Below are 20,011 nucleotides of genomic sequence, written 5' to 3'. Positions count from 1 at the left end.
TACATTTCATGAAGGTTCATAAATCTAGGAATTAATCTCATTGGACTTGAAAATTTATTTACTTTTGGATATAAAGCTTTTTTATAAAAGTCGCTTATTAAAAAAATAACAAGGTTATCCAAAAGTAACAACATATAAAGCTTTTTTAAAGTCAGTTATTAAAACAACTAAAACAAACAAATGTCATACACGAACATGGGAACAAAAATGTACAATGATATTTCTGTAGTTGTGTAACCTGTGGGATTCCCCCCCCTTTTTTTTTGTCCCTCTTAGATGTAATAAGCGGTTTTCGCCATCGGTGTCGCTCTTTTATTCTCGCGAGAATAACAGACAGGAAGGAACCGCCATTAAAATGTAGGAGAAGAAGAAGAAGAAGACAGGAAGGAACGAAGGAGAAAGTCAAGAATTAAACATGGCAGCCCGCAGTGTGTTCAGGTCTCTCTGGACCTCATTTGCGGGCTTAAAACTTGAATCCAGAGGCACCAACTTGAGTTCTTTAAGGACGATAAGTGTTCCTCAGCTTACTTCTTTAACTATCCAGAAAAGGGGGATTCGTCAAGGTGAGACATGTGTGCAAACGTTACAGCTTTAGCCTGTCGGTGGGATAACTAGCATGTTTTGCTAAATACACCGCATGTTTTTCATTTCCTATCACTTATAGGACACGCTATTCTCCTGTTGTGTTTTCCAATAAAGAGACAATACATTAGTTAAATGATGACGACCACATCTGCGTGAAACGTCAGTCGGCAGCGTCTGAAGGTGTTGACTTTTCAGTTAACTTTCCTGAGGCTTATGCCTTATGTACTGCAAGAACTTCTGAAACCTTTAAGGAGCTTCTTTTTTCAGCTTTCTAACAAAGTTATAGAACCCATTAAAATCATTTAAAAATGTCAGTAAGATTGCGTTGAAAAATCCACATTTTACCAAAATCAAAAACAAGCCTAACAGCATATTCTAATACAGGTACTACATTCATCAAAACAATCTCAACAATTCAGCACGTGCATAAATATTATATAATATGCATTAATATAAAGATTAGTTGTTCATCTTTAACAACTAACTTTATGATAGTTAAAATGAATGAACTTCTTTCATTTTCGGAATTAAAGGAAATTATAGATATCTAGTTTGAATTTGGTAGACCCAAGACGGATCAAACAGAGTAAAATATTACTTTGAAACTAGTAATGTAAAGATTTTAATATTGCATTGTAAGAAGTTGTAGTCATCTGTTCTCACATTAGAATCAAGAAATGCAGATTTCTGTAGCTTTAACCAGATGTGTTAAAGCTACAGGAATAGCTTTAACAGTTAATGAAAATAGTTTGAAAGATCAATTCTGTTGATAGTTTTGGAGTTAGTAGTTGAACGAGTAATATTGATTGTTGACTAAAATGAAAAAGCACTGTTTATATCTACAATTACAGACTAGTAAAACTTGAATCTAGGATTTTTATTGTCAATTACAATGTCAGTGTGGAAACCACTTTTGTTTCCACTATGCAGTAGTTGGCACTGTCACCTCACAATGATTGTGATTGGTGGTCTGTATCTTGGTGTTAGCCCTGCGACAGACTGTCCAGGGTGTACTAGGACCTCTCACCCCATGACTGCTGGGCTCCAGCCTCAGAGCATCCTACTTTGGAATAAATAGAATAGAATAGAATTCAACTTTATTGTCATTGCACATGCACAGGTACAGGGCAACGAAATGCAGTTTGCATCCATCCAGAAGTGCTTTAGTGATATAGATATATTACAATATATATTAGCAATAATATAGATATGTGAGTATATTACAGAAATGGGTCTATAAAACAACATTTAATACATGAATTAGTGAAATTCAACTGCCAAATTAAAATTTAATGTAAAGTCTGATGTTTCATAATGTCTGTTGCAGTGGTGGAGAAGCAAGATGGTAAAACAACAAATGTAAGTAAAGCTCAGAACCATTCAAAATTTTATTGTTGTGAAGTTAAATAATTGCAAAACTTTTTTTTGAATCATCATTGTTTTGGATAATTACACAAAACATTTTGATGTATTTTAATAAGGCCTAATATAAATACGTAATAAACTCTGTAACCAGCAGTGAGAGACCATGTTGGAGTTGAGGAGTATTATTCCGCACTTGTAAATAAATAGCAAATGCTATTAGTATAATAAAAATGCTTTGATTCTGATAAAGTAACTGTCATATCTCTTATTTTTATGTTAGATTGAAGGACAAATTCTGGAAGTTCCAGTCGGAGCACAGCCTCCAAATCCCACAGCCAAGTGTCCAATCTACAGATGGAATCTGCAGAACAAATACAACTACACAGTAAATACTTTCACTGTTATTAGTGACATTATTATTAATATTACTGTATTAGCCTGATTTTCTCTTTCTTTTTTGTATTTTCCCTTCCCAGGATGTCTTGTTGCTCAGTCAGTTCATCAGGTCAGATGGAGGGATGTTGCCCAGGAGAGTCACTGGTCTCTGTCCAGAAGAGCACCGCAAGATTGCCATTTGTGTACAGATGGCTCACAGAGCAGGTCAGTGGAAGTCCTGCTGTTGCACTTTAAGTTTTTAAGTTACCCATCAGTAGCACCTCCACAGCTCTAGACACGTGTCATATATCATGAAGCCTCCTTGTACTTTCTTTCCACCTGTAAGTGGGTTATTTAGTTTACTCAGATAAAATAAATACAAAGGTTAATAGCCACTTTGTCTGAGTCTATTTTTAATTAGCTTGGGTTCAGCGGAGTGACTTTTATGTGTCCTTTATTTAGCAAGGTAAAAATGTTTGACAATAAAAATGGTCTTTTTCAAAACAGATGTAGCCAAGAGGGCAGCAAATTGTAACAAATGTAACATAGCAGTTATATATAGACATTTTAAGAGGCCAGACAGGAATGAATTGATTATAATGTTGGTGCAGTAATGCAGCACTTGCAAAACAGGTCACAAGAAACAAAAGAATTTAGTGTTTGGCAGTCAGTCGTTTTTTAAGCACGGCAAGGGAACAAACTGTACACTGATCATGATTTTCATACTTTTCCTGAGCCTGTCAGAGTATTTCTGCTGCATTAAACACGCACGAGGGGTCAGAAGATCACAGCATAGTTAATTCTTGGCTTTTTCTCTTGCTTTGAGAGATTTCACCTGAGTACACAATTTTGAAACCCCTCTAAGTCTTTCTGCTAAAGATTTATGTGCATTTTGTTAATACCCAGTCATCATGCTGACTTGTTGCTAATGAATCTAATGAATTCCTAATGAGTGAGAAATTCCACCTGTTGGACCCTTCCAACATTTTTCCTGTTTTAATATAAAACATTGATATAGTCATTGTGATACAACCCACTATTTTTCAGGGCTATCAGTTATCTTATATGGATGAATACTAGCAACATGCATTACTATATAATATTTGTTGGTAATTCCATTAAAAGACGGCAGAGAGATGCAGTTCAGTGAGTCCTGTTATTGGAGGGAGAGCCTAGCAGACACTGAATGGCTCTAGCTGCCTGTGTCAACAAATGCAACTGTGTCCTTAACTCCAGTATTCAGGTGGATGAGTTGTTTTAAAAACAAGTCTGGTCATGAAATTTCCTCTCTGCTAAATATTTCACAGTTAGTATTATTACAATAAAGTAGAAGTGATTTGGAACGACAGAAAATCAGATATGAACTGATAGGCCATGTAAAATTAGAGTGGGGTTATGGGATGCTAAGGCACTTACTGCACTGAGGTCAAATCAACTTTCTGCAGAGTACTCACTACAGACCTCCAAGCTTCATGTGGCCTTCAGATAAGCTCAAGAACAGTGTGTAGAGAGGTTCATGGAGTGCGTTTTCATGGCCGAGCAGCTGCATCCAAGCCTTAAATCACCATGCTGTCTGGCAATCCGATGGATGAGTCTGGGTTTGGTGTTTGTCATGAAACCAGTACTTGTGTGACTGCATTGTGCCAAGTGTAAAGTTTGGTGGAGGGAGGATTATGGTGTGGGAGTTGTTTTTTTTTTAGGAGTTGGGCTTGCACCCTTAGTTCCAGTGAGAGAAACCCTTGATGTTTCAGCATCCCAAGACATTTTGGACAATTTCACTCCCCAACGGGGCAGGGATAGCTCAGTAGGTGGAGTGGTGGCCCCGTGATCGGAAGGTCGGGGGTTCGATTCCCCTGAACAGCTACCCTGAGGTACCCCTGAGCAAGGTACCATCCCTACACACTGCTCCCCGGGCGCCCAATTGCTGCCCACTGCTTCACTGAGTGAATGGGTTAAATGCAGAGAGGAATTTCCCCACGGGGATCAATAAAGTACACTTTCTTTCTTTCTTTGTGGGATCAGTTTGGGTTTGACCCCTTCTGGTCCAACATGACTACTCACCAGTGTACAAAGCAAGGTCCAAAAAGAAATGGATGAGTGAGTTTAGTGTGGAAGAACTTGACTGGCCTGCGCAGAGTCACCTCACCCGACAGAACACCTTTGGGATTAGAGTGGAGACTGTGAGTCAGGCCTGGTCGTGAAACATCAGTGTTTGACCTCACAAATGTGCTTCTGGAAGAAATGCCCAAAAATTCCCATAAACGCTCCTAAACCTTGTGGAAAGCCTTCCGAGAAGATTTGAAGCTGTTATAGCCGCAAAGGTTAGGCTGACGTCATATTAACGCCTATGGATTAAGAATCAGATATCCTTGAGTTCATATGCGTGTAAAAGCAAACAAGCAAATACTTTTGGCAGTACACTGCATTTTCTTTGTACTTTTCAAAATCAAGCACAAATAATTTTAACTTTTGAGTTCTGTTTATACCTTCATTTTACAAAGCATCACAGCTTGTTATGAAAGGTTTGAATTTGACACTGCCTAAAGGCAAATAATTGTGCAACCTGGACCAAGACATGATAGTAGGGTTGTAAACTTGTTCTTGCTTGTTCCTCAAGTCTTTTATTCATTTTAGAACAACCTGAATTTGTCTGCTTCACGTGTTTATCATCTACTACGCAGACGATAAACACTGTCAGCTGTAACATTACATTAAATGAAAACTGAGCAGTAATTTGGTGACTGTAATGACAGTGAGAAGTAAATCTTAATGTGTCATCAGTACATTGTCTTTTATAACTGTCTTTTGAGAGTTTGTAACAGTATTAATTTTTTTTAATACAAGTACTGAGAAATTTAAGTTAATAAATGCATCTTGTTATTTTGTGTGTTCAAGGTCTGCTTCCTGACCATAAACCCAAACTTCCAGAAGACCATGTCCCAAAGAGACCCAAGCCCAAACTTAACAGGTGACGCATGTATCTATGTCTGCGTATGCTTTTTTTTCAGCATTTGTATCCAGCGCAGTGCTGTTAATAATTCCCCTGCACCTCTGTTTGTTGTACAGATACCTGACTCGCTGGTCCATTGACTCAGTGAAACCCATCTATAAAACTGGACTGAAGTGGTGTAAGAAGCGTATGCCTGTTGGCCACCCAATACTAAAGAACAATGTGCGTTATGGTGTCAAGCCCTTGTACATAAAACACTGAAGGACCAAAAGCCTGAAAGATTGGTACAACTGGAGGAAAGTGGGTGGACCCATTTATTCAGGGATGAAACCACCAGATCCCTGACTGCTAACCTTGACCGTTGTCATACGGTTCTGAGAAGGGAGGAAACAATTCCTAAAAGCTTCATCCATCTGTGTTTATTCTAACTTTTGTTTATTAAGCTGAGTCACTCTTTTAATGAATCACACTCAGACCCACCCGACACCATCTATTCTGGCTGTTGCTTTTCAAAAAAAAAAAGAAAAAAAAAAAGAAACTCTTGAAGGAAACCTGCTGACAACTTAATGCAAGCAACAACCTGATCAGTGTTACAGTTTCAAAGTAGGTGGTATGGTGACTGTGTATACTCAATGCAACACAGATGTGAAAATAAAATATGTGTGTTTACTCTGCCTCTCAACATGTGTTTACTGTGTAGGCACGGCCTTTGTGAATTGGAAGTAAACACAACAAAAAGTCTGTAGACACTAAACTGACTGTACCAACCTAGTTTTATTTGTTTTATAATACAACAAGATCTTAGCAGATTTTGGTTTTGTGAATTACTGAGAGTATGCAGCTTGAAAAAAAGCTTTTATAGCATGAAAGGAAGGTCCAAATTCTTGGTCCCGTCACCTATATAGATGTATCCATGCTGTGGTGTCATTGGCACGTGGTAGAAGGTCAGGCCGAACCACAGCAGACTGCGAAGCACGCACACTTTTCTTGCGAACTCAAACTGAAGACTCCAAGATCCTAGACACAAACACACAAGACTTGTAAACAGTTAATAGGAAAAGCAGGACGCTGCTAAATTATGTTCTCCAACAGAACCGTGAAGCTGAGCTGAAATAAAGGCTAAACACTAATCTTTGGAAATCTTACACTATTCAGCCAGAGGATACACCAATGAATCACGCTTTTGTGCTTTTGATGTCTATAGTCTAACCCGTTTGCCAAGTATGTTCGGGGTGTGACCATGAACGCCAAGAACCTAGGGAATTAAAACAATGATTTAATTGGACCTGCTACTATGAAAACATGATTACATAAAAGAGTTTAAAGGCCAATATTTAAAAAAAAAAAAAAAAAAAAGTTGCAACTTTCCTGTTTCTGGATTTGATTTCAAAATATGATGCAACTAAAAGTAAAAAAACCCACGTCAACAGTATGTAATGTGCGTAGCAAAAGGCGAAACAAACTTAAATCAGGAGCTGGAAGCGGTTTGAGGGATGGTTAAGGAAAAGGGGGAGAGCCCAGCTTTGGGTCTCAGAGGAAAGCACCTGTCTTTTGGTGGAGATACATGATCCTGTTTTTCCCCTAGTGTCCCGTTAAGAAATGTTAACTCTTTATCCTTTCAGGCAGGAACATGCAATCCGCTGCAGTGAGCGTGGCACTGAAACAGCTGTGTGCTGTCTGCTTTAGACATGATGCAGCTGACATCCGCATCAACACAAAGAACACACACCGACTTGTACACATGTGGAAGCTCTCTGTCAGACATCTGCTGCATGTTTGGTTAAGGGTGCTAAACCTTTTTTTCTCTCTCTCCCTCACACACCCTGTTAAATCCAGACACTCACTCTTTACATTCACTCTGGTCTGGAGCATATCCAGTCGCTAACCTCGCAGACATGACTTTGCATGTCTGCTTTCACATTATTCTTTGCACAGTGTTCACTGTTGATGTTTTCCTGCTATGTGTGGTAGTTTTTTTTCCCCAATAATGTGCAGCCAGGATTATCATGTCATGCTTTCTGCTACATTGCCACATAATGATAGATGGTAGTAGTCCGTAGATGATATTATAGTTTGAGTTTGACTCCCATCCAAATGTGAGAAAATTCCATTAATCATGCAACATCAGTTTGGTTGGTGGTCCTATTTTACTGGTTTCTCTCCTGGTTCTCATTTTCCTCTCTCCCCTCAGGAATTGTTTATGGTAGAAGGCCAAAATCAAATTAATGTGCACCAAATCCTGTACTCAAAGCCCAGATATTCCAAATCCAAAAAGCCTGAGTGTCAGACCAAAGCATATAAACTCTGGGTAAGTAGACACAGGGAAATTCTTCTAAGCATATATTCCCAAAAATCCTTCCCATGTGGCTGGTATGTTAATGTCAGACGGTTTTAGAGGTTTGTGTTTATTGGTAGCCTCACTTGAACCACCGTTTTACTGGTAAAATTATGCAATTTGTTTCCACTTGGAAGAAGACCCTTATGGTTTTCAAACAGCTGAATCACCACAAGCGTTTTCTGTGAAAATCACCCCTTGTAATGTAGCACAAGAAATGGAACACATGTTAACGTCAAATCACCGCCCAATTCTGCTGAGATCAGTTATAAAATAAGAGCAATTAGCAGAAAATGAAATACTTGTTAAAAACAAATCTTAGGACCTGCACTGTTGAATTTATGCAATGAAAAAAATGTGACTGTGTGTTCAGGACAGATTAAGCTCTGTAGTGTCACCTTTCGGAATGTCATCACTGAGTGCATCCAGATAGTCCATTGCTGGGTTCCAATCACCCATGTCCAGGGCAGATTTCTTCTTATTTTTTGATTGTCTGAAGTGAAGGAAATTGTCAAGCTTCCTTGCTTCTGCCTCAGACAGACCTGAAGAAAAAAAAAATCACACAATCTTGCCCATGTTTTACAAAAGATACAACAAAATACTGTATTTGTTGTTGATAAATGCAATAACATGTCATTTTGTATGACATCAACGTTCACCATCATGTTGGCCCAAAGGTAACATGAAAAGGAATAACAGAAACAATGCACTTGTTTTAGTAGCCAAAAGTTTGTTGGCTGGCAAACTTAAGACAAGCCTTTCATGTGCCTTCTTGACTAGGGGAACATTATGGGTGCTGCAAGGTTTCAATCCATTACAGTGCGTTACCAATGCTGTTCTTGATGACCGTGGTCCTCCCAACAACCTTCAGATCATTAAGAGACTGTTCATTTCTTTGTAAGTGAAGTGAAGCAAGGGGATCAAATTGTTATTTCCCCCACAGTATATACATATTTACCACAGAAGCTGCGGTTGAGCTGGACAAGACCACGTGGACTCTTGATGAAGGCACCACGAGGCACCACAGACACTTCTGCATCGATCTGATGAACGGACACTGCCAGTCTTTTTTCCTCAGTTACTGTTATCTGTAACCAATATAAGCCAGAAAAAGAAGAAGAAAACAAAATCAAACATTTGTCTTGTTTTTTTTACATTGTGTTCAGTTTGGTTGCATGTAGATTCTTGTTTGAATTCATTGCATCATCGAACACTGCAGTAACACTGAATGGAACAGGAAAACACTTCATCCTGTAATTCAATTCGCTGTCTTACTAAACAGCACTGATCACACTTACCACTGCCTTCTCATTTACAGGCTCATTTCCCTTTCCTTGCCTGTGGATCTCTTGATGTTCATACACAAATGACGGGTCTCCCATGAAGCGACCCTTTGTAGCTTTGGACACTTCCTCTATCATAGCGTCTGAGGCAGGGGGAAGTAGGAACCAGTCCATGCAGTTCAAGCTGGAGTTAACACCACAAAATAGCAGCCCAATGGTATATCTCACGATCTTAAATAAATGTACAGTGGCTAAAATTAAAAATAAAATAAAAAAGACACTTGAAGCGGATGTCTTACCTATACAGGTTCTTTTTGTCTTTCATCTCATCTTCTCCTCTCCCCTGAGCAATAAAATAAACCCCATTAATTCCTAATATTTTACCCCAAAACAACACTCGACTGAACTTGTAGTTTTTCTTCAGGAGCACTAAGGAAGACTCCAGGGCGGTTCTTTGCTCGAGGGTTAAAATATGTCCACTACCAGCAACGAGCTCCAAAGAATAATACAACGAATTTGAGTCCATTATGTAACAGCTACAAGCTTTTACAAAGTCGTTTTCAATTAAATTAACGTGTTTTTTCCGACTATTTGTTAGCTAAAATAACAGCTAAAAAGCCCTACAGGTCGTGTCTTTGCACTCTAATGGCAACAAACACAGTTGCCATGGTTACGCAGGGTTATTCGCTCATCGTGTTTATTTACTATTTATAACTCCCCCCCCCCCCCCAAGTGTTTCGTGCCTCTACGGGACATAACGATTAAAACAGACACGAAACATAGTTCATGTCGGGCGTGTTTGCTTATGATGTTTCCATAAACCAGACCACGAGCGACTGACGTCATCAACTCAAGTGTGTGCGTGCTAGCAGCGGTTCGGGGTGAAGCAGGCGGATAAAGTGCATAAACTTATAAATGTCAACCTGTCTGAATATGGTCGAGTTTGTGCCGGAGGGAAGATTTAATGAAAGCTTTCCGTCTTAACTCTTGAGACAGGTATTAACACACAAAAACATGTCGGAAGAAGAGCCAAGTAGACTACTGTGTCCTGGCTGCTGGCGGATTGATTTATTTTCTGTACAAGCAGCAAGTAAAAGTGTCTTAACCGAAACTTTACACAGGGCGTCACAGAAGCCATTTTTACTCAGGTGTTACTAATAACATTAACTTGGCCTCTGTACCTAAATAGAAAAACATCCTGTCAGCGTGAATGCTTTCATTAAGATCTGGTCATGCTGCAGTACTGTAAAAAGTATTGTAATATGACTATTAACATGTAAAATGGGTACATTTGGTTGGGGAAAAGTGCAAAAGGTAACTTCTGCCCCCCCCCCCCCCCCCCCCCCCAAAAAAAACAACAACAACAAAGCAAAACAAAACAAAACATGAAGCCAACATGGAAATGGGGCAAAAAACTGAAGTTTGACAAAGTGCCACTAGAACACTCACCCAGCAAAGAGTCCAATCTGGCCCACTGAAGAGTTGGAAAATGTGAAGAAGGGTATAGATTTTGGACTTTTTAACTTTATTTTGATAAATATTACAGCTTTATCTGCTGATAAAGAGCAAACTCATGGTCATTTTCTCTAAATTATCAAACTATTCTTTAATTACAACACAGACTGGGAAATATGCTGACAGAAATATTTTCTGTAATTTTACACATTTGTTTCTTACAGTTTAAGCCCAAAGATTTGTGCTGACAGATTTCTTACATTTACCATCTCAGTCTTGATGCATTCTCAATCATCCAGGAAAGTAAATCTCCAAAAAGTTGATTCTGTTCATCTGGACGTAGCGTTTTGTGGGAGAAACGTTTCGTCACTCATCCAAGTGACTTCTTCAGTCTCAGCTGACTGCAGGTTTCTCCAGTCTTATAAACAGTATATTTGCATAATGACTGAAACCAGCCCACTGAAGGAACAATGGGCTGGGAGGTCAGTTCCTTAAACATAATTATGCAAATTCATGACACCTGGGTTAAAATAAAATCTCAGGATGTACCACAATTCACGGATCACATTAACTCGGTGGACCGGCACATCAAATTCACCAGGGAGGATATGAAAAGTGGCAGGTTAGCCTTCTTGGAATGTGAGATTTCCATCAATATGGGGGACATCTAAAAGCTGATGTGTACCGTAAACCTACACATACGGATCAGTATTTAAAGTTTGACTCTCATCATCCACTGGAGCACAAACTGGGTGTCATTAGGACGGTACAACACAGAGCAAACACCATCCCCACTGACACAGCGGCCAGGGAGGCAGAACAGCAGCACATCAAGAAGGCCCTGAGTAAATGTGGTTATCCCAGCTGGACGTTTGTCAAAGCTGGAAAGGCACCTAAAGAAAGCTCCAGCCAATCCAGGAGTCAAGTCAAGTCAAGTCAAGTTTATTTATAGAGCACATTTAAAAACAACCAAGGCTGACCAAAGTGCTGTACAGTAAATACAGATAAAATACAATAGAACACAATTTCGTAATAACACCTCGCTGATAAAAATAAAATAAAAATATATAAAACAAATAAATTAAACCTTTCTAAAAGCCAATGAAAAGAGGTGAGTTTTAAGAGCGGTTTTAAAAGTTTCTAGGCTTTTGGAGAGTCTGACGTGAGGAGGTAAACTGTTCCACAGTCTGGGTGCAGCCACAGCAAACGCCCTCTCTCCCTTTGTCTTTAATTTATACCTGGGAACATCTAAAAGCATCAGGTCGGCTGACCTCAAAGATCTCCTGGGGCGATAAGTACTAAGGAGTTCTGACAGGTAAGAAGGTGCAGTGCCATTTAAAACCTTAAAAGCCAGCAATAAGATTTTAAAATCAATCCTAAAGGCAACTGGGAGCCAGTGGAGAGAGCAGAGAACCGGAGTGATGTGGTCTCTTTTTTTTAACCGGTCAACAGGCGAGCGGCAGCGTTCTGCACCAGTTGAAGGCGATGTAGACAGGAACGATCTAGGCCAGCATAGAGGGAATTGCAGTAGTCTAGCCGTGAAGTAATAAAAGCATGGACCACTCTTTCTAGATCGTTCCTGCAAAGGTAAGACTTGACTTTGGCTAAAATCCGCAAATGATAAAAAGATCCCTTAACTACAGAGCTGATTTGTTTATCAAGTTTAAAAGCATTGTCAAAAATAACACCAAGACTCTTAATGGAAGAAGTGCAATCGGAGGTTAGGGGTCCCAAAAAGTCAAGAGAGAAGTTGGGATCTTTAGGAAGCCCAAACACAATGACTTCAGTTTTGCTTTCATTAAGGTGTAAGAAGTTAAGAGTCATCCAAGTCTTAATGTCAGACAAGCAGGAGAGTAGCGGCTGCAAAGAAACATTGCAGTTCAACCTCAGAGGGAGGTAGATCTGAATATCATCGGCAAAGATGTGGAAGGACACATTATGTTTACGGAGCACATCGCCCAGAGGGAGCAAGTACAGAATAAACAACAGGGGGCCTAGTATGGACCCCTGAGGTACGCCACAGGTTAAAGGAGCTCTGGGAGATGACAGTTCACCAAGGTGAACAGAAAAACTCCTGTTATTCAAATAGGACTGGAAAAACTTTAAGACAGTGCCCTTTAAACCGACACAATGTTGAAGGCGGGATAGCAGTATGTTGTGATCAACAGTGTCGAAGGCTGCTGTCAGGTCCAGGGTTACTAAGACAGCAGCACAACCAGAGTCAACAGTTAAAAGCAAATCATTAAAAACTCTCAGAAGGGCGGTTTCTGTGCTATGCCGAGCTCTAAAACCAGACTGGAACTTCTCATAGAGATTGTTATTGTCAAGAAATAGCTGGAGCTGCGTGAGGGCGGCTCGTTCCAGTACTTTAGACAGAAAAGGGAGGTTGGAAATGGGCCTATAGTTAGAGAGTAGGGATGGATCTAGATTAGGCTTTTTAAGGAGAGGTTGAACAACAGCGTGCTTGAAGGGTGTTGGTGGGGATTTACAATGGAATTTAAAACACGAAACAGAGTCTGAGGTTTATGGACACTACTGCTAACCAGGTTTGATATGTAGGAGGACTTGGCCTCTTTAACGGCTTTCTGATAGGTTGAAAGAGAGTCTCTGAGGATATTAAAAGAAATGTGCAGCTTGTCCTTTTTCCATTTTCTCTCAGCACACCTACAGGTGCGCCTGAGAGCACGAACAGAGTCTGTAATCCAGGGTTCAGCGTGAGCTTTGGGACGGAGAAGGACAACCGCTGCCCAAGCGAAAACCTCTAGTGATCCCATATGTGTCAGGAGTATCAGAGCAGTTGAGATGCATTTTTTCTAAACACCGGGGCTCTGTGGCTTTTAAACCCCAAAACACGCTGCGCCAAAAACTGGTCTACCCCAAGGATCGGGTCCCCCGACACAAACAGAGTAACATAGTGTACGCTGTTAAGTGCCAGGAGGATTGCCAGGATTTATACATCGGGGAAACCAAACAACCTCTGGCGAAGCGGATGGCACAACACAGAACAGCTACCTCGTCAGGCCAGGACTCTGCAGTCTATTCACACCTACAGGCCAGTGGACACTCTTTCAATACACATCTTGGACAGGGAGGAACACTGGTTTGAGCGTGGAGTCAAGGAGGCCATTTACGTGAAAAGGGAAAGACCATCTCTGAATCGAGGAGGGGGCCTAAGGGTACATCTTTCGCCATCTTACAATGCTGTGATTGCAGCCATTCCCCAACTCTCTGTGAATGGTACTCATGGCCATTGATCAGTGGTCTTTGATCAGTGGGTTTTGGTCAGTGGTTGTTGATCAATGGTCATGAGAATTTGCATAATTACAGTTTTTTCTGAATGCTTAAACCCTAACTGTGATTCTTATAGCACAATTTCTAAAACTATTAATACTTATAGCAAAACCACTCACTGAGTTTGCAAAACTAAAAGCACAAACACTGCTTTGCACTCAGTTTGCCATTTTGTAACACACTTTGAAAACCTGTAGCTACAATCCACTGCACGGCACTCTTTTTGCAGAACTGTAAACACAACTCACTGCTTTACACTCAATTTCCAAATGATCAACGCACTTCTAGCAAAATTATACACATTTATGGCCATTATTTACACTATTTTGCCAACTGTCTGGCACACTGTCACATGTGAAAACTTTTTTAGATAATTAGTTCACTTTGCAATCAGCCTAAGCACTATAATACAGCTAAGCTCTGTGTGTGGAGTACAATGGAGGGAGCAGGAAGGGTGAGAAGTAGAGGAGGCCGAGGAAGAGGATGTGGAGGTGAAGAAATAGGACAAAGAGGACGACAAGGACAAGGAGGAGCAAGAGGAGGACGAGGAGGGGGGAGAGGAAGGGTAAGAAGAGTAAGAAATAGAATTGCTGATGACATCAGAGCTATAATAGTGGACCATGTAATCATCCATGGAGTGACCCTGAGGGAAGCTGGCCAACGGGTTCAACCTAACTTGAGCCGCTACACTGTAGCAAGCATCATAAGGACATTTTGAAATGAGAGTCGGTTAGTACAGTCACTTCGCACTAAGATTTGTAGCACTGCCATATGCCAATGAGAAACACAACAATACCATAGATGTAAAATTCCAGAAGATATTTTCCCCAGTGCTTGGACTAGAGGACATTGCATGTGATGTAGACAAAACTTTGTGACCGGACCCAGAGAGACGACACGATGTAGACTGATTTCTTTTTTTCCTCAGTGAAATTACTATTTTGTTTTGACTTGGAAATAAACACTTGTGTTTGTTTTGTTGTGTGTGAATAAACACCAGTACTTGAAGTTTGGATCCGTCTATGTTTATGGACCTATGACAACAGTATGAGCTCAATCTGACATGGCCTACCTTGTGCACAGAGAAAGCAAAAGCCAGATGTGTTTTTCATTCATACCATCAGTGTGTAGTTGGTGCAATGTGTGCTTATTAATGTGATGGCTTGTGTTAACTGTTGGATACCAAAATACCATTTTTACAAAGGTGTGGAGAGTTAAGCAAGGGTTATTCGCTTTTACAAGAAAACTACAATGTTTTGCTAATTGGGTGAAGAGTTTCCTTATTTGTGTGTAGAGTTTTGCAAAAATAGCCAATAGTTACAAAAAATGTGCTTAAGCCATCAGAAAAAACTGTAAGATTAAGGAACTGACCTCCCAGCCCATTGTTCCTTCAGTGGGCTGGGTTCAGTCATTATGCAAATGTACTGTTTATAAGACTGGGGAAACCTGCAGTCAGCTGAGACTGAAGAAGTCACTTGGATGACGCTACGCTACGTCCAGATGAACAGAATCAACTTTTTGGAGATTACCATCGCACTTTTTCAATAGCATGTAGAAAAACTGAGAGATGCTGGTAAAATGACACTTCTTTCTTGTTATTTTGAGATATCTAAAGGGATTAAATGTGTAGTGTTCTTTACACAGACAGAAAAGCCAGTTTGGTCCATTATGTAAAATCAGTTTGATGTCCTCTGCACTAGAGGCTGGCTCTAAAATGGATCAGATCCACAAAGTCTGATGTTAAAATGTTCAATTTAACAGTATTACAAAGCATATTTACAGTCGTAACCTCACATTTCCTCCACTGTTTAACATGGCAAATTGGGCAAGATTAAAACACACAATTTTTTGTTAGTTAAACAAAAAAAGAAAAAGGTTTTTACTATATTTTATTCTTTTACATATGCTGACAGCCTCTTGCAGCTTGCAGCACTATTCCTGGACACCTTGACCTTTCTGCACTCATTCCTGGCTGAGGAATTGTAAAATTTGTTGCTTCTATAGTTAAATAAATATTTGGTACGTTACTAAATATTTACTATCATATAAGTAGGGATGGGGAGTGTTTCTTTTAGAGCCGTGTCTTTAGTAAAAGAAGTAATAAAATGCTGAAAACAGCTCTTTACATATGAAACTGTATTATTGGCAAATTGTGTAAAAAAAAAAATCCCCATCAGTGTTATATTGATTAGTAGTACTGCTGTAGATGTTTAGAACCTAGCACTGTGTCATGTTAACTGTATGTACCTACAGCAGGATTAAAAATATTAATGAAAAATGAATCTATAAAAAAACCCGGTCAAGTTGCTGGTTATATTATACTGGATGTGCAGCCTGAGAAGTGCAAGCTACAGCTTTGGTGAGTGAAATTCTAGTCATTTAGTAGTCCTACTCACATTGACTTACTCAATATGACTGCATTGCACCTGCACAGTCTTTGAATACAGATTGCTAACCAAGTTAGTTATCCTGATGAATTATCACTCAATCCTCTGATTCGTATAAATTAACCTCTAGCTGGAAAACGCAACATGGTGGCAGCGAAATGAATACACTGAAGCTTCAGAATGCTGAAGTGTCTAACGTTGGCGTCATGGACGGGTTTCAAGGTTCCAGACCAATCTCTCCCGTTTGTCTTCTGCTTTGCCTCTGCAATCTAAGAGAGAAAACTGTGACTACATTTCACTGCGAATGTACTGTGTGTGGATGGTTGTAAGCGTGCAGTGAAAATCCATTATTTATTTCTTTTTTGGAATAGCAAAGTGACTTGAGCCCTCCTGTCAAAGTTGGTTGCTAGTTCAGTTCAAATGGTCTGCTGCCAACCTGTTGATGTCATGGTGGCTATGTCCTTTATTTATACTGTCGATGGAAAAGACCAAGCACAATTCCAGGTTTTCTAAATGGTGTATCAAAGAGTTCAAGAATACAGTTAGATTTTCAGGCTCAAGTGCCCTCATACAGATGATTTTACATGAAAAGTGGCATGGCTTTGCAAAACTAGCCTTTTGACCTGTTACTATATTTTGGCTCGGGTTACATTCCTACTTAATTGTACAAAAGTATGCATTATACAGGGTGGGCCATTTATATGGATACACTGTAATAACACGGGAATGGTTGGTGATATTAAAGTCCTGTTTGTGACACATTAGTATATGTGAGGGGGCAAACTCCTCAAGATGGGTGGTGATCATGGTGGCCATTTAGAAGTCGGCCATCTTGGATACGACTTTTGTTTTTTCAATAGGAAGAGGGCCATGTGGCACATCAAACTTATTGGTAATGTCACAAGAAAAACAATGGTGTGCTTGGTTTCAACATAACTTTATTCTTTCATGAGTTATTTACAAGTTTCTGACCACTTATAAAATGTGTTCAATGTGCTGCCCATTGTGTTGGATTGTCAGTGCAACCCTCTTCTCCCACTCTTCACCCTCTTCTGCCAGCACAGGCATCCAGTACCCGTAGTTTCAGGTGCTGCACATCTCGTATCTTCACACCATAGACAATTGCCTTCAGATGACCTCAAAGATAAAAGTCTAAGGGGATCAGATCGGGAGACCTTGGGGGCCATTCAACTGGCCCACGACGACCAATCCACTTTCCAGGAAACTGTTCATCTAGGAATGCTCGGACCTGGCACCCATAATGTGGTGGTGCACCATCTTGCTGGAAAAACTCAGGGAACGTGCCAGCTTCAGTGCATAAAGAGGGAAACACATCATCATGTAGCAATTTCAAATATCCAGTGGCCTTGAGGTTTCCATTGATGAAGAATGGACCCACTATCGTTGTACCCCATATACCACACCAAACCATCACTTTTGTTGTTCCAACAGTCTTGGAGGGATCCATCCAATGTGGGTTAGTGTCGGACCAATAGCGGTGGTTTTGTTTGTTAACTTCACCATTCACATAAAAGTTTGCCTCATCACTGAACAAAATCTTCTGCGTGAACTGAGGGTCCTGTTCCAATTTTTGTTTTGCCTATTCTGCAAATTCTGTGCGCCTATCTGGGTCATCCTTGTTGAGATGCTGCAGTAGCTGGAGTTTGTAAGGGTGCCATTTGTGAGTAGCTAATATCTGCCGAAGGGATGTTCGACTAATGCCACTTTCCAGTGACATGTGGCGAGTGCTACGCTGTGGGCTCTTGCTGAATGAAGCTAGGACAGCCACTGATGTTTCTTAATCAGTGACAGTTTTCTTGCGTCCAAATTTTGGCAAATCCAACACTGAACCACTTTCACGAAACTTAGCAAGCAGTTTGCTAACTGTAGCATGGGAGATGGGTGGTCTCGTAGGGTGACCTGGTTACTGCGTTCACCAGATATCAACACAATTTCGATCTGCTCCTCACGTGTTAACCTCTTCGACATGTCAATGGCTGTGAACAAAGATAAGCTTGTAAATAACTCGTGAAAGAATAAAGTTATGTTGAAACCAAGCACACCATTGTTTTTCTTGTGACATTACCAATAAGTTTGATGTGCCACATGGCCCTCTTCCTATTGAAAAAACAAAAGTCGTATCCAAGATGGCCGACTTCTAAATGGCCACCATGGTAACCACCCATGTTGAGGAGTTTGCCCCCTCACATATACTAATGTGCCACAAACAGGACTTTAATATCACCAACCATTCCCATGTTATTACGGTGTATCCATATAAATGGCCCACCCTGTATTATTGGGTCATAATCTTTGTTTTATTAATGTGTAATGAAACAAAGACAGACATTATTAGTAAGGTGTATCATTTTGAAGTTCGACACAGGTATGATTCTAATGCAGGGCGTAATATAGGATATCATATTACTATATTTATATTTTAAAATCCATAAAATAACAAGTACTTGAAAAAAGTATAAAATAAATCATAAGAAGTCCAATAAATTTAATAATAAATCGATTTAGTTTAGACTGTGCTCGCTTTAGGCACTGACTCTCTTTCACCCTTTAAGTTCAAAGAAAGGAAGACATACAGAGGACCCAAACCAGAGACTTTGGTTTGGCAATTTCGACCAAACTATGCATATAATTGGTTAAGCACTGTAAACATCTGGTAGGACGCAAGCTTAGATCTCTCTGACTCGATGAGTGATTTGCACATGGAGAAAATAGCAATGCTAGCAAACCAGCTTAGTGTGCTTTTCCTGGGCTCACAGTCATTTTCTGTGTATGACAGTTCACTAAATATGCATAATTAGTGATGAGATATCATCCTTTCACAGACAATATATCATCACAGTTTACTGGATTGTGAAAATATATTTGTATGGGTGTCAAGCAATTTAACAACCAGGATCTAAGGCCTTAAAAGTTAACAAACAGTCTCTTCATTTGTCTGTTTCAAGGTTAAGGCAGTCTTGGCATGACATAATCTAGTGTAGGAGAGGAGGGAAAGGGTGCTATGTGTCAGTGTGTGCTGTCTGATTTTTACCATCATATTGAATATTTGCAGTCAGTTGTGCTATCTGTATTTGACAGTCAAATCTGTTTGCTTTTGAAAGATGATGCAACAAAGGGTTTTTATTTTGATAGAGAGATGCCTCCCAATCAGCTAAGCTGCTGTGGCTTGGTTTAATCACTTTTTGTAAAACTGTGTATTTAAAGGTCAGAATTTTGTGAAGAGACCAAACTTTTTTCCTCTTTAGTTTCTACCGTTATTCTTTTTCCAGTTCAAAAATAACTTACTTTCTCTCTGTCTTCTATTTGTAATATAGAGCTTTTGGACATCTTTTGTAGATTACATGGAACAATTAAATCTGGTTTCTCTTTCTTATGCTGTCAACTCCTTTCATTTACCATGCTGATTCACATCTGATCAGTCATCTGTTTACCAGTTTGCTCATTAAATGTCTTTGTAAATACATGGGCAACCATCCACCATCCCTTTCACCATGACAATTACCCAGCCATCTTGTAACAATTAACAAAGAGTCTTCATCTTCCAACCAAAAGGGTTTGACTCTAAATGATGATCCCTTCCTGTCTTTCTGCCTCTGTCTGTTGCTTCTTTTATTTGTTGGTATTCATACCAGTTTATTTCTAACAATATACACACACTCACTGGTCACTTTATTAGGTAAACCTTGCAAGCACTGGGTTGGACCCACCTTTGGCTTCAGAAGGACCTTATTTCTTTGTGGTACAGATATTTGAGCTTTCTCACATGGTGTAGTATCTTTCGGAATAAGTCATCAGAGTTGTTATAAAGCAGGGGTGTCCAACTCCCGTCCCCGAGAGCTACTGTCCTGCAGCTTTTAGATGCATCCTTGTTCTGACACACCTGAATCAAATGAGTGGTTTTTTACCAGGCCTTTGCCAAACTTGATGACATGCTGACGAGGTAATCCAATCATTTGATTCAGCT

At 39.9% G+C, this 20,011-nt stretch overlaps 2 protein-coding genes across 2 annotated transcripts; one reads left to right on the top strand and one right to left on the bottom strand.

The window, feature by feature from the left end:
- Positions 1 to 344: 344 nt before the first annotated feature.
- Positions 345 to 5,949, top strand: mrps18a (mitochondrial ribosomal protein S18A). Its single transcript, XM_086263934.1, has 6 exons — positions 345 to 563; positions 1,913 to 1,944; positions 2,231 to 2,335; positions 2,427 to 2,550; positions 5,221 to 5,293; positions 5,392 to 5,949. Exons 1-6 carry the CDS (start codon positions 416 to 418, stop codon positions 5,534 to 5,536), a joined length of 627 nt encoding a protein of 208 aa, XP_086120060.1. The 5' UTR covers positions 345 to 415; the 3' UTR covers positions 5,537 to 5,949.
- Positions 5,950 to 6,030: 81 nt separating this feature from the next.
- Positions 6,031 to 9,572, bottom strand: rsph9 (radial spoke head component 9). Its single transcript, XM_086263932.1, has 5 exons — positions 9,193 to 9,572; positions 8,909 to 9,077; positions 8,569 to 8,698; positions 8,009 to 8,152; positions 6,031 to 6,292 (listed from the first exon to the last, which is right to left on the bottom strand). Exons 1-5 carry the CDS (start codon positions 9,417 to 9,419, stop codon positions 6,132 to 6,134), a joined length of 831 nt encoding a protein of 276 aa, XP_086120058.1. The 5' UTR covers positions 9,420 to 9,572; the 3' UTR covers positions 6,031 to 6,131.
- Between the last annotated feature and the right edge of the window lie 10,439 nt (positions 9,573 to 20,011).

This window comes from Aulonocara sp. 'chitande type north' Nkhata Bay, linkage group LG15, assembly GCF_057382095.1.
Source record: "Aulonocara sp. 'chitande type north' Nkhata Bay isolate Kocher_YH1m ecotype deep benthic linkage group LG15, A_spYH_male_GT1.1, whole genome shotgun sequence".
In the NCBI taxonomy this organism is placed as follows: domain Eukaryota; kingdom Metazoa; phylum Chordata; class Actinopteri; order Cichliformes; family Cichlidae; genus Aulonocara; species Aulonocara sp. 'chitande type north' Nkhata Bay.
The sequence above is the reverse complement of the archived record's forward strand: the minus strand, read 5'-3'. Positions and strand labels throughout refer to the sequence as shown.